The sequence below is a fragment of the Neodiprion virginianus genome, chromosome 3 (assembly GCF_021901495.1).
Source record: "Neodiprion virginianus isolate iyNeoVirg1 chromosome 3, iyNeoVirg1.1, whole genome shotgun sequence".
Taxonomy (NCBI): Eukaryota; Metazoa; Arthropoda; class Insecta; order Hymenoptera; family Diprionidae; genus Neodiprion; species Neodiprion virginianus.
The window spans coordinates 26,494,467-26,522,459 of record NC_060879.1 but is presented as its reverse complement, the minus strand read 5'-3'; the positions used below and the strand labels follow the sequence as shown (position 1 = coordinate 26,522,459).

The 27,993-nt window shown below is 44.7% G+C and overlaps 1 protein-coding gene across 16 annotated transcripts in view; it reads right to left on the bottom strand.

The window, feature by feature from the left end:
- Window positions 1-27,993, bottom strand: part of LOC124301459 (CUGBP Elav-like family member 4) — a 540,326-nt gene that overhangs the window by 7,224 nt on the left and 505,109 nt on the right. For 13 of the 16 annotated variants that reach the window (XM_046756542.1, XM_046756535.1, XM_046756538.1 and 10 more), the window contains 6 exons: window positions 17,449-17,528; window positions 6,751-6,894; window positions 6,276-6,408; window positions 4,698-4,853; window positions 4,083-4,187; window positions 1,216-1,293 (listed from right to left, as the gene is read on the bottom strand). In XM_046756542.1, the coding sequence (XP_046612498.1) occupies window positions 1,216-1,293; window positions 4,083-4,187; window positions 4,698-4,853; window positions 6,276-6,408; window positions 6,751-6,894; window positions 17,449-17,528 (696 nt within the window). The remainder of the gene's footprint in view (window positions 1-1,215; window positions 1,294-4,082; window positions 4,188-4,697; window positions 4,854-6,275; window positions 6,409-6,750; window positions 6,895-17,448; window positions 17,529-27,993) is intronic. The other 3 variants (XM_046756539.1, XM_046756537.1, XM_046756536.1) reach the window with 3 other exon arrangements.

The following is a 27,993-nucleotide window of genomic DNA, read 5'->3' as shown; positions in this document are numbered from 1 at the left end:
AATTGATTAGTATGGAAATACTGCAAATGATTGTGCAGATTCTCTCTCGGTCCGACGTGAAGCAAATTAATGAAACAAACTGTTGTAACAACAGAACCTGGTCCGGGGTGCAGTGTTCGGGGTATGTGGGTGGCTTGGGGTGCTCAGGACAAGCGAATCCGAAGAATGGACCGTGGCAGGAAAACAGAGAGAGACCAATGGCACGCGTGTATGTGTGGGTGGGTGTGATGGTACAAGGGAGAGAAAACGGGAGAGAGAGAGAGAGAGAGAGAGCGAGAGAGAGGGAGGTGGGTTGGGGGTTGAATTTCTGTCGCGGTAAACTTTCTATTATCCGACGATGTAACGCGGGCCGCCGTAGGGCGTAGCAGGAAAGTAATTAAAACTTTCGTTTTATTTGCATTACCTCATTGTAAGGCATCGTATATTCTAATAATGGCGAGTTGTTAATTGCAATTAGGCGCTCGTTCGAGGAGAGCATGAGAGAGGCAGCGGGAGATGAGGTACAGTGAGACAAGAGAGAGTAGACTCGATATATACACTCTGTCATTCTGTTCGTTCGTTTCTTCGTTGGTTGTCTTTTCGATTGGCCTTTGGCAGTTTTAATTAAGCGGTGTTTTGCGAGAACCCCCTTCAATTCATTACCCAATTTTAAATAGCCGAAGGCACGCAGTTTCAGGACTTTCGAACGCTCTCTATCTATACCTATCTCTTTTTCGACCTCCGTTCAACCATTCGGAAAAGCGAAACCCGCCCGAGGAATGTACATACATACTTATATATACGTACGTATATACATATGCACGAGTATGTATGTAAAAAGGTATAAAAACAATTCACGAGTGTCTTCGAAGGTCTCCGGTTTGCGCGGACTCTTTAGCACAGCCTTCGTTATAGTGAGTAGTAATTTTCGGAAGAGTGACAAGTTAATCTCGCAGACTTTTGTGGAATAACGATTCGAAGGGGGAAATTCGATGAACAAGATGTTATTCGGAAACAAGAATGTCGAGAAGTTAGCAAAATGTAATTCAAATCGTCAAGGGAATTTTAAATTAATTAGGGGGTAAATTCAGCGTTTCATAATTATTTGAGGATATTGGGAAAGGATGAAAAAAATGAAGAAATCAAGCGGGTGAAAATTAGGAGTATTTACGACTAAGTATGAGTTTAATAAAAATTTTAAGATTTATTTACGTTCGAAGAACGCTTGCCACTTACCTTCTCTCTGCGTTGGAGGTACCGCGGTCATCGGCTGCGGAATCGCTTGTGGAAACTGTCCATAGACGGCTGGGTAAGCTGCGACAGTAATACAGATAACGAATAACAAATAGTTTTTGCATATGGGTGTATTTTTTCGTTTGATTGTTTTTTTGTTTTTTTTTTTTTTCTATCCTGTGTCATTTTTCAACCACGAGTAGGTGAAGAACGCGCAGATACGAAATTTTTCCACGTTCTGTTTCATCTTTCAATATTTTTCATCGTCGCGCGCTTACGATGCGAGCGTTACTCAAAAAAAAAGCTTCGGGTTCGCGAATAAAGACGTTTCGCGAAACCTCCGGTTAATATTGACACAACGACCAATCTGCGAGTAATTAAACAAGCGCCGATAATCCCATTGATCACGCGGGAAAGGGAGAAAATTCTGTTCTCAGTGATACGTAATATCTATCACCGAATTCTATTACCGCAGTGAATAAAATGTATATTTAACCAAGTTTCAATCGATAGCAACTTGGTGCCATCGCTAATTTCCCCAGAGAATATCAGCTTTTCTTTCAACAGCTCGCGGCCCTAGTGAACAATGAAAATTTTAATTGCTGTTTATAATATCGCCATAAAATTTTTATTAAATTCACGAAATAACGGCGAACCCGGCTGTAAATCAGCCGTGTATATATTTGATGGGTACGTGAATTGAATGCCGAACCTACAGGTACTGTGTTTCTCTGTGAAACGAAGCCATGGGAATATCGCTTCCAGCAACATTTCGCGGGCCCTCATATCGCAGTTTAGCCCGATTTATTATTTCAGAGATATAATACGTTTTCAATACCAGTGGCAATTCGAGATTTTAATTACCCGAGCTGGTAGTTATTGAACTCGGGCATAGTTATTAATCTCCCTTTTTGCCCCGCGCAGTGTTCGTGGATTTTGAAAATAATAATATCTCGGTCTAGTATGTAAAACGCAGAAAAGAAAATTTCTCACGGGTGTATTATACGTACAATGTGTATATACTACAGAATATTGCATTCTGGAATTATACAACACTATTAATTATGTGGTGGTAAATATTTAAAATACGGATGATTGATATCTGTTTGCTTTAGGGTTTCGGGTCTGAAAGGTATACATACGCGAGGAGAATTTCACTTCGGAATTAATTATTCCAGTGTAAACATGAATTTAATATATTCCTATTGATGGCGAGCTTCCACGCACTGCGACAGATCGCTATGATGTAAATATATGTGAATGCTAGTTTTATTTGGTACAGAAGTCGATTGGTGAAAATTCATCGTAGGTGCAATTCTTGGTTTTGGTCGTTATCTTGTCGGTTGGAAAAAATAGCTGATGAACGATTATTACACACGCGCAAATATTTCCGCGAACAAATATCACGGGGATACTGTTAAAGCACTGCGAAGCAAAGATTTGAAGATACGACGTAGGTTAACGGGAATAAACTTGTGTTTTCATAATAGCATCCAACACTCAATCACATTACAGCATTACAGAAAAGCTTTACGCCATGTAATAATGTGATAATGTAACAAACACGTAACGTTTATATGTGTACAATATTTATATGGCTCGTGCTATTCTCGTATCATGCATAAACAATTAACGTTGTCTTGTATATCAAGTTGAGTGCAATACAAACGGAATATTCAAAGCGAGGCGACACGAAGCAAACCGTTCGATCGTGGCAAAATGTGAAATCGACAAATTATATTTCTCAATACTCCCACCGAAATCGATACAAGATTGCGTAAATTTATTTTCAAAGCGGTTTTGACAAATTTCGAGGAATTATATTTGTTCTCACGTTTAGTATTTAAAAATATAAAAATTACTTAACGTCGATTAGAACCGTGAACCACACGCTGAGCATATCCAAAATTGGATAGAAATATGTCGCGGAATACTTGATTTATAAAAGACGCGATCTTTCTAGCCGTTTGTGGAGTAGCTGCGGCTGACCAAACATTGGTCGAACTACTGTCACTGCGAATCTCAATATCCGAGGCACGACGCAGTGGTGAAAGCATTGTTTGCTCAGCATCAGCCAGCCGTACGAAAGGAAAAGTACAATTTCTGTGTATACTAAATGTGGAAACTGGGTATGCCATGAAGTTTAACAAGATAGCGATGCGGGTTCACACCAGACTTGCGCCATTTGCACTGTTCCACGCATGTTTGCAGTATCTTCTTCGCTTCATGCCAGTCACTGAACGTTTTCAGTAAAACTAAGAAGATTTAGAACAAACACCGAGTTGAAAACGTAACACGATATTCTTTCTTTTCCTAATGATCATCGAAGATATGCAAATGTGGTTTTGAAATAACAAATACGCGGTCGACGGAAAATTTTTCTTTATTTTTTCACGCTGGCAAAGATCACGATATTCAATGCAGAAACATATAATTCTCGATGTAAATATATGAAATGTTTATTCATGTTTCGATCTACGATACAGAAACTTATGGATCATTGATATACGTATTCTTTCAAAAAAATTAAATTTTTTTATTATTTGCTTCAACTGTGAATCCGCAGATTCCGAGTCATAAGCTGCAATCGATACTATTACGATATCTTTGAACCAGCATAGAATTTGCAATTATTAATACACCCTGAGACCTATATGTTCCTGTATAATGCATGAACCTACTGACGCAGTAACGAACGGTACCGTTTGACCTACAACTGCAGAAACTTGGCGAGAAAAAAGAAAAGAAGTGGAATCGACCGAGGCTGAGTGCCGACTCAGCTCGACCCTCAAGCCCCCGAAAAAAGATGAAAGCAAAAATGTAAAAGAAGGCGGAAATGAAAAAGATGAAAGAAGCATATGCGGACTCACCGACTCCGGCGTAGGGCTGCATGGTCGGATATGCGGCAGCGTGCGCCTGCAGCGCCGCGTCCCCGTTGGGCAGTCCCTGGGCTGGAATGGACAAATGAAGGGCATCTACACTTCAGTAAGCTCAGCTCTTATCAGGGGTGGTTCTATGCTAAGGGCCCCGCTGCACCCCTTGGCGCTAGCTCCGTTCACATATCGGTTATTCAGATTATTATCTACCCTCGCTATGATCATACCCCGGAAAACATCCAGAGCTCCAGATCGGAGCGTGTACAACCAAAACTGATCGATTGTCGCGACTACGCACCGCGTTCCTTCGGCAGGGAAAAACAGATTATTATATAGAGGTTACGTGACAAGAACATTTTCAGTGATGGGACGAAATGCGAGTCGTGAGAAAGTCGATCAACTTTTGTTATAAATGGGTAGGTATCAAAGCTTTTTTTTTTCTTCACGTTACGTAATTTGCGTCCAAGTTTCAAACTCTTACGCGAGACGCGATTTCACTCCGCAAGCCGGGTATAAAAGGCATCCCTCTTTATTTGTGCATAAAAATTTCAGCCACGGTTGGTCAAGAGGCGCGCAGGGGCGGTGAGATGCGCCGGAGTTGATACTCACGTCCCGCGTATGTCTGGGGTATCCCGTTGGTGTAGACTCCTGGGTCCGAGCCAGCGGGTTGGCCGTTCGGCGTCTGCGCTGCCATGTTGAAGTTCGGCATCGTGGGTGAAGGTAGCGAAGGTATCGCCCCGTTAACCGGTTGCCCCGCACCTGCACCTGCGACAAATTTCCGTCAGGTATGTTCAACTTGGCCGCAATTGGACGATCTGGCGAGAAGTGGATCGCAGGGGAATGATCTTGACCTTCGGAATGATTTTCGCAAGCAGGGTAGCAGGTGTAAGGTTTCTTCACCGCCAGATTGGTCAAAATAGATCATCTTCACTCCGTCGGTTGATTTGATCAATTGCAACGGTGGAACACGAGGAGGTTTCCAATGTACGATGAATTCCAGAAAGTAAAACGTGGCGGTTTTGTCAGAGAACGGGAAAGGAAAAAAGCGTCGAGACAGTCGGACGCTTAAGAGTTAAGTTTCCGAGGGTGTATATCTGGGTTATCCGAAGACTTTCAGGAGTCGATAATAAAGTTAAACTTGTGAGAGTTTAAAATGGTGCTTGAGTGCTTGAAGTCGCAGGGAATACCAGCGGCATTCCATCGAGGCATGAAACCACGGTATATAGCTAGTAATCTAAGAGTGGAGTAAAATATTATTTCCCTATCAAACGGCATTACCTTCCAGTCGATGAACCACCCCGTTCGCGATTTATAGGTATAGCCGTAGTCGAAAGCACGGCAGGCGAACCAGTTCTATCATTTATTTTACTTGTATCGGTCTCTCGCGAATGTCCTTCGAACGTAAACTTTGCGACTTTGATAATATAATATCGTTTACGAGCGAAGTTGGGTGGCTGTCCTCTTTTCGTTTCTCGTTTTGCCCCGGTGAAAATCGTCACGCCGTTATTACCGCTAAATCCGATTACTTCGAGGGGTTATTTATAATAAATAAACGCGAAAAGCGTGCAATAACAAACGTTATGCAAATTCGAAACCCGTTTCAATTTAAGCCTCTTCCTCATTATTTACCCTGCGGACGGATGCGAACCGATTTGCAACATCCGCGAGAGCGTAATCGTTCGATCATGTAAGCTCCCCTGCCTTCATAAACAAATTAACGAGCAATTGTCTGTAACGTCGATATAGCTCTATAGAAAATATGGCCGCTAACAATCAACGTTATATTGCGCCGCTACGTCGAGGGTTTAATTAAATTGCGATTACTATGTGCCAACATTAGCCATCCTTTTCGTCCCAACCGGAAAGCTGCATATAAACGTTATTACATCACCGAAATCGCTACTGAAAAGGTCGGCCATTCGTCCCTCATTGCGGACTATTCGCGGTGCTTTACCGGCAGCGTATTACCCAACCAGTCGCGACATAACAATTTCATTAATTCAGGCTACGATTTCTGTTCAACGTTCGTTCGGAGCTGCTCGTTTCTCGTTAAAAGACACATAATTAATTAAACCTCGGCGCGCTGCAGCGCAGCGATGATGAACTTTGCCGCACGCCCTTTATTTTCCTTGAATCTTTCTCTTCGTCCCCAATAGGTATGTATACATATTTATGGGAAGAAATTACCTGAAGTTGGCGGTACTACGGAGTTGGGCATGCCGTTCAGTGTGTGAGGCAGTTGACCAGCAGCGAGGGCGGCCATTGCCGGGTTGATATAAGTACCCTGTGCGGTGGCTGCTGCCATAAGAACTGCCTGCTGCTGTAAGAATCCAAAAACACTACGTTACTTGTCATTTTCACAGGATATCTTGACGAAATCCGTACTTGGGATCATCTTATTCACATTCTATTCGCCGATTTTTGATCAGCCAAGCTCCTGAATCTTTGACAAAGAACGAACGGTCCGCTATTTGAAGATCTTTAAAATTCAACACAAAATCGTTAACAAGCCTTGATTTTCGAATTTTCGCCCATTTGGGATAAATGCGGTTAGATGAGAACAAAATGATGACCGAAGTCAGCTGTGCAATGTCGTGAAGATGATGTACGAACGTGATCGGGAGGAGAATGAAATGTGCTTGGAGACGTGAAGCAAACTCACCTGAGCATACGCGCCATAGGCGCCAAACTGGTTGAAGACGAACGGGTTGAGGAGGCTCATGTTTCCAGCCATTTGCTGCATGCGTCTCAATTGTCTCTCTTTCTCTGTGTCGGCGTACTTTACCACTAAGCTGGATGACGCACCCTGCAACACGTCTCGTTAATATCTTCGTATACACGGACCACGGGATTAGCGAGGGCAGGTTTATGGGGCTGGGAAGAGGCCGGGCGGCGCGACGAGGTGCGGGGGTGGGGTTAAATAATCAGGCAGCTACACCGCTGTAGAAGTGCCCGCAGGTGGTACGTATATACGCGCGGTAGACGCGACGTTGGGCCATAGACGAGAGGTTATATGGTTTAATATAGTACACGAGACTCCGCACAGTCGAAGATCATAATGGAATATGGAGGCCAAGACGCGACGCGTTACATCCGACCTGTCTAAGGTAAACTACCTTGTCGCTTAACATTTGCCTCGTACCTTCGAGCGCAGCGGCTATGCGGTCCTAGACAACCCCCGTAAATTTTGTGGTACCTACGTCTATGCTGACATCGGACGGTAAATAATTATATGTAAAGAGGACAACCGTTTACACCGTGTGAGGACGACGCAGCAAGCTAGGTTTTTATTTGGTCCACGTGAAACGTGTTCTCATTCAAAGATTGGAAATATATCTCGAACACTATCACGGATGCGATATTTGGGACTGAAACTACACGTGCAATTCGTTATACCACTTGTAATTACTGACGAAGAACAGGATACAAGGACTCTGTAATTCCGGTAACATATCATTTTCCAATTGCCGTTTGCGATTTCGGATGGAGTAGGTATTGACCGCAGTGAGCGATATACTTGTTTGTTGTTTCATCACTCAACTCTGTTCGAAGAAGGTACAATATCATCCGCAATACGTGGAGAAAACTGATTCCGTACTTATACCGATCGACATAAGGGAGTGAATATTTACTTAGGAGAGTATTTTTGCACCCTTTTATATCTGCGGAGTACAGCGTGCAGGGTGGGATCGGGAAACGTGGGGTTAAAGGAGGCTGACGTGAGTATAAAAATCCGGTCGTAAGACGGTTTATGCCCAGAATTTCAAGTGATATAAAGTGGACGTGACGATGCCTGGTGAATGAGAAAGAGAGGGAAGGAGAGAGAAAGACAGCGTTAGTTTTACGCGAATCACGTGACTGCTCTGGTGTCCTGGAGACAGGACGAGAACCATCTTCTCTGATATAGTAATGCTATAGCCGTTATGAACTCAGGCACGCCCGGCATTTGCATTGATGATACGAATATAATATATCGCTAACGTTTCGCGCGTCCCGCACAAGCCAGTCTCCAGTCACGCATTTCTCTTACAGCACAACAGAACCCACGCTACTGACCACCTGTTGCCTGCTTTTCCATTTATATTTTAGTCCTTCTGGGACATGCTCTCGCACTCTCGCGGTAAATTGATAATTCTCAGACGATCTCTATCAGCATCTACTCACCAAACAAGTTACGAACGTGTTTTCAGATCTTATGGGATGATGAAACAGTTTTGCGCCACGTGTAAACTTTGCGGTACCTTATAGGTACTGCAAATTTAGTAAATTGGTGTCACAGAGAAGAGAAGAAAGATACTTTCGAAAGTTCACTTATGTCGGCGGTCTAGTTTGTACAATTTCTTCGGCGATTCTACTTCGAATGAGAAATTCGCAAAGTCTTGTGATTATTTTAGTTTGAATGGTGTATTGACTTGCTTAAAATGGATTCTTCGTGGTAAAGTAACTTGTAACCATGTTCCTACGGACAGTAGATTGATCATCAACTGTGGTAATTCAATCCTCCAAACGCACTCCCTTTCCATTTACTATTCATGTGGATACACATGTGAATTAAAAAATTGCATTAAGAAAATGACGAATGCGTTACCAAATTTTCCGTTAAATATGCAATAAATTTCTTTGCTCCGTGTATAGATAAAGGGAGAGAATTGTTGTGTATGGGTAGAAATTGAACAACGTAAAACTTTGCCGCAGAAATGAATTCTGATATGAGATATTACCGATAAAAAATTTGTCCGGTCTTGACGTACGACCAGTAATGGACGACTTGTAAACCGGGTACAATAATTAGTTTAGAATATGTTTTCCCGCGTAAGTAGTTGGTGGCTCTATTTATAATGATCAAATCATAATACACGCCGCGGGTACTGACGTGTACGGTACTACGTTATTATACCATTTCAGCTGAATGGCGCACGCCGAAGGTTTGAAATACGCGGGGCTGATATTTGCCGAGAACCGCCCTTCCGGGCTGTGATGGACTGTTGGAAACGACGGCATGAATAACTTACTAACGCGCTTCGTATTTTCCGACAACCTATCATTATTTTATTACTACTTTACGCTTGAAAGGAGCTATTAAACCGGCGATCAAATGAATATATACTGAATAGTTCACGTGTCGGAGCTCTATTCGCTTCGGTTATTCGAACGGTGCAGGCAGGCAATGTTGCATAAGTAATTTAGTCCCTCGTATAGAAATGCGAAGAGAAAACTGATAGCGGTGGTGTCTGTAACATGAATCTACGTTTCGGTAGAAAGAAATGAAAGCAAAAATAAAAAATTAACAAAAAATACAGCAACGAGTGTGGCGCAAAATTTTTGGAAGATTTACACCGTCGTCCACCCGTGGTTGAAGAAATACTTTCTCAAGATGAAGCCGTGACCTTCGGGAAGTAATTCAGCGACTCACTCAGATCTACGACGAGTGGACTCGACCCGACCGCACATCTTTCTCGGACCGCAAAATACGTCTTAGGCATGACAGACTCGTAAAACCGAGGAAGATGAGTGCTGTCTTTTCCTCCTTTGCCTGAGGAGAAGATAAATTTGACGATTGCCCGGAAATCGTGTTGGAAGGCACGACATAAAATTACTGCGGAAGTTACCATCGAGACCACCTTATCTGGGTGAAAGCTGATGTTCCCGCAACTGAGATTGCCTCACGACTACGCACCCGTCCACGCATCTACACGTGATTTTCATAATTCCTGTCGCTCGATGTACGACGATTTCCGTTTAATGCAGGATTCCGTCTTCCTCACTGTGCCCTTCAGCCGCAGAATCCCGATTGTTAGAATCGATGGTTCTACCGCATCCCTATAAGTGATGAAGGAGTGTCAGGCGGACGGGTAACATAATATCCTAGCTGATATTGCCTTCCTTCTTAACCCCCCGCGGTGCTGCAAGAGGAGAACCGGAGATGAAGAGACTCGAGCCTTCAGCATGGACGCCGGTCTTGCGGATGTGTTTGATTAAAACTCATCGTTATAGTTTCGATCGGGAAATAGGTATATTATACATTATGCATACGTGAAAAAGTCTTCGTGGACCATCGTTGCCGGTACGCAGCATCGAAGGCTGTTAGTCGATTGCTTCTTGCCGTTTGTGTAGCGGAGAGGAGGAACCGAACAGAGTCGTGCAAGCGAAATTTATCGAAGGATAAGCCACCTGAGGCTTGTGCTAATAAAACACCTCCCACTCAGTGGCCGGCTTCATAATTAATAGAACAATAATCACAGCCTCGCTTTGTGCCCCATGCACCCTAATTCCACACGCGGACCAATGGTACTGATAAGGACGAAAAGATCTCACCGATATTCACGGGGTGTACCTTTGCACCGTGGTCGTAAAAATGAACCTGAGATAACGTTTTGTCCGCGAAAGTTTAACGCCAACGAAAGTGCGTCCATATATGTATAGTAGTGAATGCGATAGTTATCTGCTCATGGTGAAATTCGTCATGCGTGCGGATTTTTATGCCGAGTTGGTCTCTATATCCGTGGACAATAGGAGCGGCGGAGATATGCAGGCCTGTCCAATTACATATTATACAATACAACCTTACACGCATGCGTGGCGGGTTGGTATTGGTAGGCCTGTTGGCGGGGGTTATATCAGCGTCAGTGAAGCTGGAAGCCTCGTTATTGGGGGATTACAGTTCATTAGTCTCGATCCGGTGCTCCAAACGACGAGCAAAATGGGCCGGTGGGCCAAGATTATGGGTCCAAGAAAAGATGGGCGGTGGGTCGCTGAGGCTGCAGCCTATTCGCTCGGTCCTTCTTTCAATTTGCGCATGGCTGCTCAACTCGGCTCAACGGCGATACGGCTCGCAGCACCATTTTGTTTGAAATGAAAAAAGGCGAAGCGGTCCCGTTCCAACGTATGCTCTCTCTCTCTCTCTCTCTCTCTCTCTCTCTCTCTCTCTCTCTTCTCCTTCTCTCTCTCTCATTCTGCAGGACCGTCAGCACGAGCGTCCCCACGTTGACACAGCTCGATACTTCGCTTGTTTGTGGGGCGCGTTACCTGCCAGGCACCTGGGTATATGCGCTCTCCCGTGTCTCTCTTTATTTCACCCTCATGGCACCCTCCATCCACCGGTTACACCTTTTCAGGGTGCTTCGCATTTCACTTCACACATCCCAAAATTCAGGCTGGATAGTCATTTTCGGAATCAGGTACAATACGGGTCATTCCCATGACAACTGACCTGGTCGTTGATCCGCGAAATTTTGACTTTTGGAGCCTGTGTGTTTTACCATAGTTTCGCGATCAGTACACAATTGATTCGTCAACTGTTTGAAAATTTATACTCAAATTTACGTGAGTGTTTTTTTGAAATTTTTGAATTAATGAACATTCGTTAAATTGAGATAAAATCCAAAAAATTAGTGAACATTTTTTCGCGATCAAAAACTAGAAACATATCACGCGTCTGTAGGAGGAAGAATGAAAAAAACAGGCTGGGACAATAAGAAATTTCAAGGGTCGGTGAGCACGTAATATTGCATAGAAAAACTGAAATGTCGTAAAGTACCTGCATTCGTGCACTATTTGACCCAACCACTCATGGTGATTGCTTCAGGCACCGATTAGCGTTTCCCGAATACTCATTTTTGCGACAAGAATATCCTAGGTTTGGGGGAAAAGCGGCACTAGTAATGACTTGTTTAAAGTGTAAAAGTTTGTTACCGGCGGGTGTGCGTCGTCTCGGTGTTGGTGTATACAACTGCTGCCACCCAAAGCTCGCCGCGTTCTTCGTTGAGCGGAGGAAGTGGATGGAAGGAAATTGTCCTTCCATCAGCAGAGGCTTGGAAACTGCCTCTAACGTTTAATTAAAGACATTCCCTGAGTAATTCTCTGGCAAGTTGTAATTGCGTTGTCTTGCTTCTACAACTGTTACCCGGCTGCAGTCCCTATTACACGACCGACCCGATTCCCATGCCACGTGAATCACTTCGAATAACGCACGATTAAAAATGCCAGCATGGCATAGCGGGCTTGGTTCCACAGTTATGACGTTCGTCAGTCGAACTTTTCAAGTGGTAACAGGGAAATTCTTTCATTTAGAAATGAACATCCAATCACTGGACAAGGTCCATTTTCGCCGGTGGATAATTCTCGTATAAGTAATTCGCACCAGTGATTTGTAATTAACAACTAATTTCATCAGTTCCACGAGCCAGGAACAGACATGTACCGAGCTGGGTGGCAATCGACGTGACACTGGGACTTGCGGGCGTTGTTGTATATCTATTGAAATTACGGTCAACCAATAAATCGGCGAGTGTGATGATGGTGCGGCTAACGGCACAGCCTCCAATCAGCACGTATAATTGCTTCGTTTTCACGTTCTCTGTACTCACTCGATGCACGGGCTCAATCTATACCGTGGTTTCGTACCGTTAATAGTTTCTAGGTACTAGGTGCTAGTTTCCATGCGATCTAAGCCTCGCCTTTGAACGCGGCTTGTTGAAATCTGCAGTCCGCAATCGGGATATATATATTGGCCATTTACCAAGAAAAAGACGTATCGACAAGAAATGCTGACACAACCCAGGCGATTTCCTCGAAGTTTCGTGACACTTGACGAAGTTACATTTTATTAAGTGTGAAACATACGTTATCATTTGAATCATCAGAGCTGAGCTAATTGTATACGTAGGGCGAGTTGTTCTGTCTTTGAGAGTCAAACGTGTGAAGTAATTACTGTCCGCAAGAGTTTTTTTGTTGAATTATGAAGTTAGTATTCAAGTCGTAAAAGCTTAACAGACCACAAGCTTCTTTCCTCAACTCTTATAACATGGGGCAGAGACAAACGGTAGGGTATTAGGAAAATTCGAGCATAGAAACGGTGCTGACATTGCTCCCAACAGGTAATACTTAACTCCTTCCATTTTTTAACTGTCTTCGTGTTTTGCATCGGCGCGGTGCGATATTGCATAAAGCGGCTTGCGGCTTGCGGTGCCGACCGCTATTCTTTGTAGCTTTACGAGGCGCCGTTAGCGGCGGATGGTTCGTTTGCCAGGCGGTTCTCCGTTCCCCTGCAAAACCGGCGCGCATTTAACTCCTCTATATGTCCGGGTCTATACACTACGCCCCCTGGTAATGGAACGCAGACCGTACCGTGCATCCTCATTTTACGACCCCAACTTTCCATGAAGATAAGTCTCCACGTGCATGCCAGCGGAATAATCGTATGCGTGTTTCGCCAGCAGTCAACCCGCGATCGAGTGCGAAATACCCGCTCGATAAAATATCCTCCCATTTAAGATCCCCGGCGTGGAACAATAAAGTCGCTCCATTTTACTCCCCGAAGGACGAGGAAAACGTCGCTTCGCCCGTTTCCTTTCACCTGACACTCGCCTTTGTGTCATGCGACCTTCCGGCTCAGCCGGGATCAAGATGGCAGCCATCCCTTCCGACGTGACGAAGACGAAGAGGGAACGAAGGTGTTAACAAACGATGGTATCTCCGAGTGCGCGACTCGAGAGGGGAAATTATGCCGGTTATCCGTGATTCGGGATGCACGCGAATGCCCGGAAACCTTTGGGGGCAACTCGGGGCGGGACAACAGTTCGGGTATCGCGTCACCCGAATGCGTGACCCATCTCACCGGATAACTAGACGCGTCAAACGAATAGATATTCGACGAGTTGCGAGGAGAGTCGGCGGGTGACCATCGAGGCATCGAATCCTTTTTCCCGAGATTGGTCAAGCACGATGAGAAACCATCCAGCTGCCCCTCGTCCTCACCCACGACGTCTCGTATCTCTAAAAGGAGTTGAATCGGGGGACTGCGGATCTCCCGACTTGTACCTACGGTTATTTTATTTTTATCATCATTATTATTTTTGCCCCGAGACGAAGAGACGGACAGCGTAATTCTACTCGAGATATTGTTCCAAGGAAGGAAGACGGGTAGTTGAAGACACGACGTACGGTATCTACAGCTTTGAGCTAGAGGTAAAAGGATCGCTTTCGTTAATTTTTCTACAGAATTTCATCCGGCGAATAGGACTCTTTATTCCGCTTCCTTATCCCCGGTACCTAAGTAGAGAGCCTATTGATTGCCGCTCGTTTGCAGCGCGAGGCGGTCGGTCTCTCGAGGATGAATTTCACCGTGCTCTTTACACCGGCAGCCTGCGTAACGACGATAAAGCAATAGCGTTTAGAGAGGGGGGGAGGGAGGGAGCAAGGAGCTTTACAGTTTTCAAGTGTTTGGAATATTTTCGCGAAATTTTAATCGTGTTTTTGTGAGTCTCGAGTGCCTTCCGGTATTCGCTCTTGGGGAAACGGCCACTCGACCGAGGCCTCTTCTTCTTATTCGCGAAGCCACCGCCATCGAACCGAGTCTCGAGTCACGGGATCACGGGAGTCGAGCTTTCGAGGACCCTCGAGATGTACTCGGAAGATCGCGGCCCTCATATCTGAGGGCACGAAACACAATGCGCGCATCCCTTCCTCTAACAGGCTTTAATCGCGACAAGGGCCTCGCTGCCTCGTCCCCTCGTATCCTCCACCCTCAGACTTTCCCTGAATCCCAAGCCATGCTCCCCGCGCTACGACGAGCTTTGCGTATAACGTTTTACCGGAGTTACGCTTGCGTTTACGGCGCTGCTGCAATGGTGTGCTTACTCAAATTATACACACACGTGATACATACCTCGCGTTTACGAAATTTATTCCTTCGGTGTACCTGCGCTGAAATGAGTTTTACGACGAAAGGTTACGCGCTCATCTTCATCGGGCTATCCAGCTTTTCTCTTTCGCCCAAATGATGGAAGAAAAATTTTCTCTCTCTCTCAAAATTATCACTGACATAAAACTGAATGGAACAAGGCTGCGGTCAAGCCGCTGTATTTCAAATAGACAATTTTCAATTCTACTTTGGTCATGCGCTGCTAATAGAGTGACAATAAACGCTGGCGTAATTAATTCAGCCCTGAATTTTTAGGTCGATATTGCACAATTCGAAACAGTAGATTTGAAAAAGTTTACCAAATATTGCATGAATTGATTTCATTATATCTCCGAATCAATTCCTCGCTCTCAGGTCTGCCATTTTGGATTTTACTCGCCAGGTTCCCCAAAGCACCATTCGTTATGCCAATATCGTTGAAAGAACAGAATGTGAAATAATAAAAACTAGGAGATGATATTCGACACCGAATAATTTCTGCTCAACCGTGCCCGCTGCATCAGATAAACGAAGAGGAGACGCAATTACTTCGTTCCTGTATTCATAAATAATAAATCCGCAAGACTCAGCTGGAGCAAGAAGTTGCGGAGGTTTGGCTGCTGCATTTCGGATCGTCGTAACTGTTCAATATTTCGGGAAAATGACGCTGCCCGGATCGACTAGCTGTCAAGAGAGGAATCACGTCTTAACCCTTTCCTTCTCCTCGGGGGGAATTTTCCCTTCGTCGGATTCAGATTTGCATAATTCCATGAAACAATTAACTGATCTACATATTATTGCAAAGGACTAGTCGCGCCGCGTCCCCTCCACAGGCTGGCTAGGTAGCCGACCATTTTGGCTGAACGCTGTTTGTGGGTTTTGAGTGGCTACACGTAATATTAGGTTACGGTTTCCCGCTTTCGTCGCTCCTATGCATGGTTGGATAACGGACCGCTCTCTCTCTCTATCTCTTTCTTTCTCTCTCTCGCCCTTCTCTCACCATTCACCGAGCTTTCCACACAGGATGGGTTCATCCTGGGTGTTGGAACTTCAAACTGCCCGGAGAATTTCTATTTAAGTTTATCGAAGACTTCATTTTAATTGTTGAAGTTTTGGAAGATTTGCAGCTTAACCCCGTTCAAAGACAGCTATCCTGCATTATCTTTCTATATCGGTTGAAAGTCATGGACTTAGAATCAGTTCAATTGCCAGTTCATAAGATAAGATTAAATTTCTGATGTACGTTATTCGACTCGGTCATGAATCCATCCAAAAACCACTACGATGCAATGTATCACTGGCAATTATTCTACCAGATTGGGGTACCTATCTTGCCCCAAAGTAGGTACGTATTGTTACAAGCAATGGGAATTATAATTCGGGGTACATTTGTTATCGCGAAGTGACATGTAACAAAGGGCACGTGAATCGCCCAGGTCTCCGAGTTCCAGGAGTGAAAAATAAAAACCCCGACGTAGAATCGGGGCACGCAATGCGGTTAAGCAGCGTGGAATGTTCCCGGAGGAACCAAAGCCTAGCTGGTTTCCCCCCTTCAGTAACGTTGACAATTCAATTATAACTACAAATTCTCAGTCTAACCCGGTCTAATCCAGGCTGGGAAAGTTCTGAGAATTCAGGCAGGAGTTTGGTCGTCGGATACAGGCGAAGACCACCCTTCGCCCCCGCAAAGTGTTATGCAGATTTGTGTTTGGCCAGTCATTACTGGGGTGTTTGCCAGGCGCGGTGAGGCGCGGTACAGTCACTGCTTATACAACTTGAGCCGAGAAACCCTGTCCAACCTGACCCTTGTTCTGTCACCGGGGACAGGGTGGGTGCAGGGTGCAGGGTGCAGGTTGTAGGGATGGTTCGCCACCGGTAACCATAACCGCTTCATTGGCCGACCTCGCTTAATAGAACCACTCGACTCGCGTCGTGTTCGCCGCCTCTATTCATTCTGTGTGGGTATAGAACGCGGTGTCCGCGATACAACGTTCCAGGGAAAATTTACTCCGGGGTGTTCATCCCTTGTATTTTAGTATTTATCCAGGAAGTTTGCGATCTTCGAGGGTAAAACGAACGGTGCGTTGTGATTAGTACAATCTCTAAAGAAGATCTCGTTATTGTTCTCTGTGCTGTGCGGGTTCCCGGAGAAGCGTTAGATGTTTGATAGCGAATCAACCCTTCCTGGATTATCTATTATCGCGGCCCAATAACATTTGATGGATCGTTACGGAGGGCTAATCCATAATATTTTCATTTTATTACACCCCCCGAAACTGGAGGAGATCCGGAGTATCGACTGGATTTCATGGATTTTTACCTTTGGTTCAGCCTGGGTGAATATCGCGCACATACCGGGAATAGAATTCGTACGTTGATATAATTGACAAGAGATCAAGTGGCCATTCGACGATCCGCACGTCAGCTCGAATAGTTGTTTTATCCAAAATCGATACGCGGGGATTACAAAATTAGCGATGTGCCGTGTGCGACACGGAATTTTGTTTCTAGTTAATGGAATTCCATATTTTTCTAATGATCTATCAGTGTTTTGCAAAAAACATTTATTCCCGATTTGCGGTTCACCCAACCTTATCCGTGTATCAGGTCGAAGATGGTTGTGGTGTAAGACGTACTAATTTTATGAAAGGCGATAAATTCATAGCTCACATTACTTACCGGCATAGTTTGGCTACCGTGTAGAGTGTTGATCGCCGCTTGTGCTTCTTGATGCGACGAAAATTTGATAAATGCACAGCCTGAAACAGAGAAAAACAAACAACGGTTATAAAAATTATTTGGCAAAAAATACAGGCGATGAAAATAATTGCACCGCGAGTCCGACGATGAAGAAAAGAAGTACAGTTTGGAAAAAGAAAACAACAAGCTTCCTCAACTTTGTCCCCGTTTATCTGGTTGAAATATTTGCGAATAATATAAGAATCGGGAAACAATATTAAAACGCGATTTTGACTCTATATATTTGAGCCTAAACAACATTTACCTGACTCTTGGTTGTTGGTAGATCCATTTCAACACGTAACTTGAAGCTGTTACACTAGTTCTGTTGATTTCATTGGACAGATACCTGGAACCACTCCTAATAACTGCTCATCTTACTTATCCTGCGAGAAAGTACTTTAGAGGCGTCACATAGAGTAATTTTCCACTTTAACATAACATTTTTTAGATTCACATGTTGCATATTATTCGATCGCGGCAGTCAATTAGTAGCTCTTATGATTTTCTAAATTTGACTAATTTCTATCCACCAAACAGATTTACCAAATCCTATGGAACAATTTAATTGAATCAAATAGAGGGTACTTTAATATTTTGATAATATCATGAAAAAGGTATTATTTCATTAAATTTGTTAAATTAAAATCGAGATTTAGTATTCATAATTACATTTCATTCGACGAATTTTTTTTTTCCAATTTTAAACAATTATCGTTCAATTGCAAGCCTAGAACGGTAGTGGGGGTCGAAAAAATGCTCCACACTTATTTAAATTTACCACCGAAAAGGAACAGCCTACTTTTTCGTGTTTCGCTTACTAGTTTTTGATCATTTTTTTCAAACTTACGCAGAAAACGAAGAAAAAAGGAGTCCCTATAGGACCCTCAACAATACCTTTTACCCGAGAGACGGAATTTAAAACATTGGGTTGTTTTTTCACCTCCCGTTACCGGAATAGGTAAAAACAATAGCATTACCGTTCTAGGTTTAATTTTGCTATTCGTGACAAAATATTGTGTTCCAACAAGAAAATTTTCAACCATACGCGTCTTCAAATTGATTTTCTGAAAAAAACAAAAACGAAAATTTACCGCTGAGCGTACAAGCACTGCGCGTTACGGGTATAATAACGTGGGCCGTGCTGGCAGACGAGAGATGAGTCGTTTGATCGAGGCAGCCGCACGAATGTGCCCGCCTTTGACAGATACACGCTCTAGTTAGTGCAAGGTATGGCGGTGTGTCGGCTTACCGTCGTGCGTAGATACATTTATGTATATAATGTATGCGATTCGAGCACGCGGCCGGGGCCCCCGTCTAACGGGGCGCATCAGATATAACTGGTCGTGAAAAATAAATGAAGTTTGATTACGATATGTTTCGGGAGTGGAGAACCGGGGTTGGGTTATGTTTAAAGGGAATTAGGGCGAAAAGAGGGAGGGTGCCACGTCTGCTCAAGTATGACATGATAACGCTCTACCCCGCGTTGCGTGGCCTGCCCTCCATCGTGGAATCGCTCATGGGTGTACAGTCACTCTGTCACTCGACTCTGCGAGTCGTTCGATCGATATGGGCTACGGACGCTAAAAAATGCAGTGGCGTTATTTCTCCAAGTCGGGTTTCGCCAATTCACCGCGTCGATAAGCCCCGCGAAAAATACCGCGATCCAAAGCTGGAAGTAATAATCGACGATTGTCGAGGGTGTTGCTGAAGGTGTAAATTTCGAATTGATGCATGCACAATGAAGAAAAAGATAAGGACAGAGTGAAATTTTAACAGAAATCGAGGAAACGTCAAAGAAGGTGACAGCGAACTGTTTCATTTCACGGGGATTTCGAGTCACGGTATTTGCGCGTCTTGGATGCAAATGAGCCGGGATAAAGCGCTCGCTGGTTAATCAGCGGAAAGTTGTCCTCATTAAGAGCATTGTCTAGCTCCGGTTGATGATTCAAAAGATGCCTGGTAGCCGGCTAATATAAAACGTCGTCTTCTCTATTGTGCCGGTAACAAGGTCGGAGGTGTCAACTCGGTGGTTGGCACATTAATCACGTCTCCACCTCTTCGGTAAAACCGAGGCCTCCCTCTCCTGGGAGAATTCGCAACGATGCCGCGTCACTCTAGGAAAACATGAGCTTTGTCCCGGCGACGTGAAACGATTCGAAGAATCACCGGAACGAAGACTACACCTGCTTTTTTCGCGCATGCGACGTTATTCTTGGTGTATTTGACGTAGCTGTATACGTATTTCGAAGGAAGAAAAAAGATTACATGAAAAACCGTTCACAATTGGCAAAGGCAATCTATGGGATAAAACGCGACTGAACGGATAGGAAGAAAAAAAAAGAACGTACAGAGGAGCAAAGAAGTCAGAAATTAATTTGAAAGTGCTCAAGTTGGAATATCCAAGGGGTGAAATGCGGTGGGCGTGGTTGCAGGGTGAAAAAAGTGGATCGTTCGCTTTCGTGCTTCTTCTTCCACTATGCAACGGAATCGTTGGGTAAAAGTCTGTAGAATGAAACAGCAGGGTAGGTATGTCAGTGGGATGGTAGGAAAGTTTGGCTGTGTATATAGGAAGAGTCGAAAACTGTGTTTGCACGTTGAAGAACAGAGAGAAATGAACAACAAACAACGGGGCAAACCACTCGCTCAAACTGTTCTTCTTCATCGAATGGCCGGTTATATTTTGTCGGTAGGTCGGTCGTCTCTATCCATCTCGACCGGCAATCAATAACCCCGTGAGACTTTCCACTCGTATATTTGATTGCTCGACAAACACGAGGAAGTTTATAGGGTGCCTACCTCGCTCAAGCTTCTTACAGACTTTTACGTTTGCTTCTTGCATTAAAACTGCTTGCTCAAGCCATCGATCTCCCCCCCCCCCCCCCCCCATACGACGGGTGTATAAGAGAACTTCGGCTGCCGGTTCGTTGCTTATGTAACCCCAAGGCTTAGGGTTAAAGGGTCGAGAGCGAGGCGGGCGGGGCTGGCTGATCCAGGATCGGGTATAACCTCGTTCGCTGTGTAGTAATTTGACACTTTTTCCCGGGATTACGTCATTATACGGACACGGAAATACACGCGACATTTGTTTGTCGGCGACCAGGCGTTATTGCAAACATTTACACACACTTACGCTGAGGCACTGGGCGGCCTATTGTATGCGAAATAGGAAAGAAATGGGTTTGTTGGCAACGCGCGTTCGCAGGGTATGGAACACAAACACCGTTACCAGCCCAGGCGCCCCTCTTGGGTTGGGTTTCGTATTTTGTTAATGGTGTTTGGTGCTTCAGTTAGCGTGCGGCGCCCAGGAAAGCAAACTCCGTACTCTTCTCACGAGGTGGCAAGGAAAACAGTCCATTACATTATTCACGACTTTGCCTTTCCAATTGTCTCCCTGTACTTTTACCAAACTTATTAATACCTTCTCGCTTGCATTATAAATGTATCCACCAAAAGCGCGTGTGATGCTTCTGAATAAGACCTAGTTTTACGTCCTTTAAAAATTTGTTTATACCTTCGCTTACCGCGTCCAGAATCAATAAATTTTTCACATTAGGCTCTCAGAAATATACTTTCACGAAAATCTTTACTCCTAGCCGGGTAATTCAACCCTTCCAGAGATTTATATCTCCACGATGTAACCTCTGCGCGCGGTACAATAACATTCCTGCAGTATCGCCCTTGCTTAGGAGAGCATCCTCGAAAGGGAAAATGGTGAGGTCGGAGCGCGAGGATAATGCAGGCGTCAGGTGGGTATACGTGTACATCCGGATGTACGTGAAGCTGGAACAATCACCGGGTGTAGGCAGACGTGAGCTGTAATATACGTGCGTGGGGTGGCTGTACAGTAGCAGAGGGTAATAGGTTTTGATATCGCGATTTATGTTATACGTGTAATTTTAATTACAAGGTATTTGGTGTAATGAGCTTATATAATCTCTAAACTGTGCCGCAAATTAGGGAAACGGCTTAAGGGCCACGCCGGGCACGATGATGCCACACCGCCTCGAGCCGAGGGGGTGGAAGCTCGGGGGCTGGAATAGGGGTTGGGGGGGATATGCTCACGTGTACGAAGGCGGCAGCCGCCGATTCGCGGACGGAAGTGAGACGGGAAAGGTGAAGGGAGACGGCGGGGTGCAGGAAGAGAGGCGGGGAAGAGAGAGAGAGAGAGAGAGAGAGTCCTGTAGGCTGCTGCTAACGGTAACATCCCGGGCGGATCAATTTCATTAATTAGGCCACTAAATCCGAGCGAGCACCGTACGAACTCCCCTAATTGGTACGAGGCACGTTTTATAAAGTGGTACGGGAACGACAAACGGGTACCGGTGGGGGCGGGAGTAACTGCGGCCCCAAGCTCGGCGCGTAGAGTGAGAGAGATAGAAATAGCGAGAAAGAGGGGGGGGGGGGGGGAGAGCTTAAAACGCTGACAAAGTTACAAAACACTCGCGCTCAGCCTTTTTATATCCGGAAAGGTAGAGGGAGGCGGATCGAGGTATGAGAGGAGAACCGAAGAGTCAGAAAGCTCAGAAATAAAGGCTACGCGACAGGGGTTGGCAAAACGGTAACAAAATGGAGGCAGAATTGAGGATACGGTCAGAATTCAAAAGCAGGACCGCAGCGCGGTTCCCGGAGTTCAATGGTCGTCGGTTCGCTTGGTCTCTCGAGGTGGGACCCTGGATTTAAATACTTTTCGGGATCATCGTGTGGAGTGAGAAAAAGGGTGCCGGCGTCTTTTCCGCCGGAAGGGAAAACCGGCGTCTAAGTTGGCTCGGTTTTTGGTGATAGATCTCCGCCCGGTCGAGAGATGACTGACGAGAGACACGGCAGGAGCTCCAGGATGGGAAACGGGAAACGGGAAACGGGAGGCGAGAGATGGATCGCTATATCGCGCCACGTAACGTCATTATTGCGCAGTCACGGGGGCGAAGCGGGCGAACCTCGACGTCTCTCCGGGAGGGTAGAAACCGGACGTGTCGCGCCAGGACGTGAGCGAACGAGGACGAGCAGGATGCCTTGCCGAGGTATGACGGGAGAGAGCCTCGCCGAGTCAGAGAAGGTCTCAGATGCTCCTATAACTATCCGCCACGCTGTGGTTATAAGCCGACGATTCATCATCCGCTAATTATAACCGCTCAAATGTACCCGCGGATGAAATTTCTAAGGATTTTTGATTTATTACCGCGATAACCTGCAGCGTTATAGCGTGTGGTAATTGAAAATTAACTGCTGGAATTATTTTAGGGAGAGGAGTAACATCCTCCGGTTTTTCGTTTTTGTTTTGCTCAAGTGTACAGCTCAATGTCAAAATATTCATCGCCCAGAAAAAAAAATCAAGAATTTCTAGTAATCTGCCTAATCTATTCTAACCTGCAATTCAACGATGGATTTGAAGTTTCTAACGATGTATTTTTAGTACAAAAACCGTTATTTCTAAACCTTAAGATTGTATGGAATTCAATAATCTGTAATCAAACAAAAGTTACCGGTGTTTCAAATTCAATTCCTTCAGTATCGTTAAAAAATTGTATAACAGTTATATTTTTGGTTTCAATGTTTCATGAATATGCCAACGCTGTACTATAGTTACAACTTCGTGTTCAACTCCAAGTCTCTGGTGGGTCTGGGTTAGACTTTTCTTTGAAGTAAGAAAGTGTACCCTGAAGTGCAGCCAATTGCGGAGAAGAATAAAGTCCTTGGCATAAGTGGGCTTATATTTTTGGCCGTTGAAGAAAATACGAAAAGAGAAATTTGAATTCGTAAAAAAATATCTTTTCCCGGAATCCCGTCATGACACACCGATTCAGGATGTGCAGAAATGGCAACCGAATTACGGGGGCGAAATTTCCGGGGTGAAAATCGATCCCGAAACAATTCCAATCTCACCGTTACAGTAATCTTCGCGTTGTCCAGTTAAGCTCCCGTAAGTCGGGTCCTGCGGCGTTTCGGAGGAAACCTTAAGAAGGAGAAACGTCCCTTGGGGAATCCGCAGATTGCGCGGTAAAGTCGTATCAGGCAACGTAATATTCTTCAAGATGCAAGTTGCGCGAACGGCAGACGGGCGGAACGTCGTTTCCACAAAATGGTTGCTAAGCATCCGCGAGATGCAGGCGTAGCAGGTTCAGCCCGCACAGAAGAGTCTGACGAATGAAAAGGAAGACGTTGAGTTTCTCCTCTTTGTTGAGCAACGAATCAATACAAGCTCGAGAAAAGGTCGCTAATGACACTCGACTTTCCGATTCTACTGAAGAATTTCTTTGCAGCCTAATCATCTCGAACTTGTTCGAGAATTCCCGGCAGGTACTCTCTCAAATGGATTATATCGTGAGCCTCGGTTCCCAACTTTCATTCACATCGACACACAGCACTTGTTAAGCTCGATACATGACTTCTCAAAGCGATGATCACTATATGTGGATCGCATTAAAGCGTTCTATCTCAGCGAATTCAGCAATCACTGTTTCTGCAGTATTTAGTTTATTGTAATAATCATTACTCTTGTACTCACGTAAGGCCGTCGCTTAGTGTAAGAATGAAATCTATACAGTCACTGAATTTCAGGATTTTGTTTTTGTACAACGACGAAAATAAAATTTGAACAAAGTACCGAGCTGCGAAAATTTAGGGGCTAGATTTTAGAGGGAGAATTGCGTCTATTTTTGTACCGTTAAACGAAAAGTAAAATTGGGGAATCCGGGGTCGGAGAAAATGGTCGGAGGTTGGAATTAATTACGGTGGCAGGTTAAAGCACCGCGGTTCTACACGTCTCTGTCCGATAGGGGGAGGAGCTAGCTGAGCTAGTCGTTCCTCAATAAATGCCAGAGCAAATATTTACACAGTCGACAATTATGAGCAGTTTTTCTCCCCATCGTCCTTCGGTCTATATATATATATATATCCCCTTTGCACTTGGCCCCAGTTTTTCCGTTTCGTCCTCGCTTCTGTATAACATAACCGTAACTGGACTCTGTCTTCGTTACGAGTTGTTTGCATTACGCAAAATTCGAACCCACCACTGCCATCTCAAGGTTTGAACGGTAATCCCGAGCATTTATACCGAACAAAGAAAAAGGAGCGAGGAGATACGGCGATTCGTCGTCTCCTGCGGGACAAGTTTCATCCGGCAATAATATTGTCTGAGTTGAATAAATGAGCGGAGCTGCAGGTTGGTGTAATTAATATTTGAATTCCCCGCGGCGTCATTACACCCCAATTTCCCAGTTCCCAAATTTATTTCTGTCCTCGGCAATACTTTGAAGAGGAAAGTTATCGGGGATGGAGCGAGACGAGATGATGTCGACTCGAAGGGGTGATACGGACACGAAATTTAAGTTTGTTGCTGCACGATCCATGCCGAGGGATGATGAGGAGCAGGATGAGGAGAAGGAGGAAGAGGATGAGGAGCCAGGAGAGCTTGATTGAGTTTCTTTGAGGCGGTCTCACCGAGCTTTATTTTCACGGTGGAAAATTACGATGAGTTTAGGTTTCACCACCATTGGTACATAGCCATGCATATACGAGTACATATATACCGGTTGCTATCACGTAGAATTTTGATCATATCTCAACGTGGCTTTAATTTCGAAACTCGATATTTCTTCGGAAATAATTTGGTGTGAGCGTTTGCAAGTGAAATAACAAAATTGGGGAAAAAAGAAACACTCGAGTGTCTTCAAGTTTTCGCTGCAAGTTTTACGCGAGCCGATATATTGAGTTCTCGGCAGCGTTAACAGCAGGACCATTAGTGTCCTGAAGGAGACGGCTAAAGTGTCGCGAAACCCGAAATCACTTGAAAGAAAAGACAAACAAAAATAAAGAAAAGAAAAACGTCATCCTGCGCCGGGAGAAGCGAACGACTGAGAATCCACCCTCCACTCCGGGGTGTGAAGAACAAGAAGGAGTGGTGACAAGTTACATACTTTGGTATCCAGTTCTCGCGTAGATTCTTCTTTAAACTTTAATTAAATAACGGGGACAAGGAGAACGCAGAGAAACCGGAGAGCTGGTGGCATAAGAAAGATAGAGATAGAGATAGGGAGATAGAGATCGTGGGGAGAGAAAGGGGAACGAAGAAAGGGTGGTAAGACGACGGATGCCCCGACACCCTGGCGACTGTGAAGTCACCGGAGTGGCGGTGACAAGTCGCGAGGTGACTTGCTAGTTATTTAATTAGTCGAGAGATCCTCTTGCGCCGGCAGTCCATGATGTTATCGTGGCTTTGCCGACTTGGTGTTTCGCCGTTTCCAACTCTACCGTATTAAGGCGTGTGCATTAGGATGCCTTTATCGCTCCTTGGGCGAAATTCGCCGGATGACGTTGCGAAGAAGATACCGAAAGAGAGAAATGATTAGCAAATATCAGAGAAATCGGTTTATGAACGTTTATACTGTATGCAGAAAATGACCTCGATTTTCAACGAATTTGACAAAAAATCTTTTTCAAATTCCCGACATGTTCCAAATAGTTGTCAATTTCAGGTTCTGAAATAAGTTTGAAGAATAGTAATAAACAAGTGAATGTGTGTGAAACGAGAAAAGAGAGTGAGAGGGAGAAAGAGAGAGAACGAAAAAAAGAAAAACAAGAAACAAACTTCCCATCGGATAACGGCTCCGAATCCTTCAGCAGTGCAAAAGTGCCGACCAGAGGTCCTGTGGGTCTGTGTGTATGTCGGTTGGTACAAAATCCAATTAAAATTTTCGGCGGAGCTTCAAGCTTTGCAAGTGCCAAAGGCAGAAGCGACGGGTTCGTATAACTTGGGCAGATAGAAAGTATGGTTGGTGTAGTATCAATGAGAACCTCAAAGGTACAAACACAAACACACACGCGTACCGCACGTACAGTGTGCACACATGAAAGCGACGTACAGAGTGGAGCAAGGGAATGTTTGTTCGACTCGGGGAGAAATCTGCAATGCGTTTTACCGTGAACCAGTAGAAAATGCAAGTTTTTTTAAAAGTTCACGGCAACTTTTACATAAACAACGCCTCCATTCGCGTAAATCGACCTAATCGACACTGCCTGGCTGATTCCGATGCTGAACCAGAGTGAAGAGAACCGGGAGCCGATGTCTGTCGTTTGTTTTTAAAAGCTGTAAAAGCTGCCGCCATATTACCCGCAACCCCTCTTGTTCGCCTCGCACCCTGCGATATTCTCCCCCAATCCTCAACAGTCTGAAAGGGTTGGACTCGAATTCGAGAGGCCATCACGTTCGTCTTTTATACGTACCTGTGCTCGAAAATTAATTCGTTAATAAAATGTTCGAATATAGAAACCTGTTTGGATGTATGAAAAAATAATGTGTAACATACGTAATTAGTGGTCGGAAATTCAGATCACGATTGCCGTGTACTTGTAACGAAATATATACATGACAATTTTGGAAAACGGTATACGAGACCCGAACAAAGGGACGCGGGTAGGTTTAATGAAATTATACAGAGGATACGCGTCGGCTAAAGCCTCGTTCGAATCTGAAACGGGTTTGATAAGGGCCGGACTTGCCCTTTCAATCGCTTAGTCGTGTGAAAGCAGAAACAATTCTATCGAATTGTATGTTACGCGTACAAACAAAGGAATATCGAGAGAAGAATACACAAGAATTTAATCACTTCAGCATACAAAAACTAACGAGAATTTATATGTCGATCAAGTTCTGTTCGATGGTCGGTAACTCCACTCAAGCTTTTCGTTGTGCCTACATATACACCTTCAAAAATTAAAACCATTACCGACTTTACTCTACTTCTTTGCATATAGCTTGCATCCAAATCTTTCGACTGTCAATCGCTTCACCTGCAACTAATCGCAAGTGATCACTCCCTCTCTCTCCCTCTCTCCATCTCGCCTGCGCACCGGCTGGGTATTGTGGTGCAGGGGCGGGTTTCTCCAAACAAGAGGCGAAGGTGTGAAGCGGCTCGGATGTTTACGCGTGTTTACGAATGCAAAGTGTTTGCCTGCATTGTGTGTCTACTGCGTTTGGACCGAGGGGCTGTTCGTGCGCGGATCGTGTCCGCGGGGCTGCGCTGAGCTTGCACCACGCTTGCAACCGTCGCGTTAGCACACTTGGCGGCCTGCCATATTCACCAGGAATAGCTATACCCGGTATAAGGGTGGGTAAACTGCTCGTATGTCTGTTATTCGTTCGTGGGAATGAGATACGCTACCGAAGGGAGCTGAACGCAGGATGTTACCAGCTCCTCGAGGAAACTCGCGGCAACTTCTTGGAGCTTAAAAAATGTCCATTGTCATACGGTCAAATGATTTGTAGGTATTATTTTACGACAGATGTTTGTTGGTTGTGGCAAAGATAGACGGGAATAATAATGCCGAGTTATTTGGATTGCAATTAGTAAAGTTCGGAGGGCTTATTTCGTCATTTCAGATTTTCTCGGTCTGCATTAGCTCGTCCGAAAAACGAGAACACTTCATGAAAGATGGTGGTTTCAGATTGATTTTCAAACCTTTTCAACCGAGCTGCAACGTGTTACG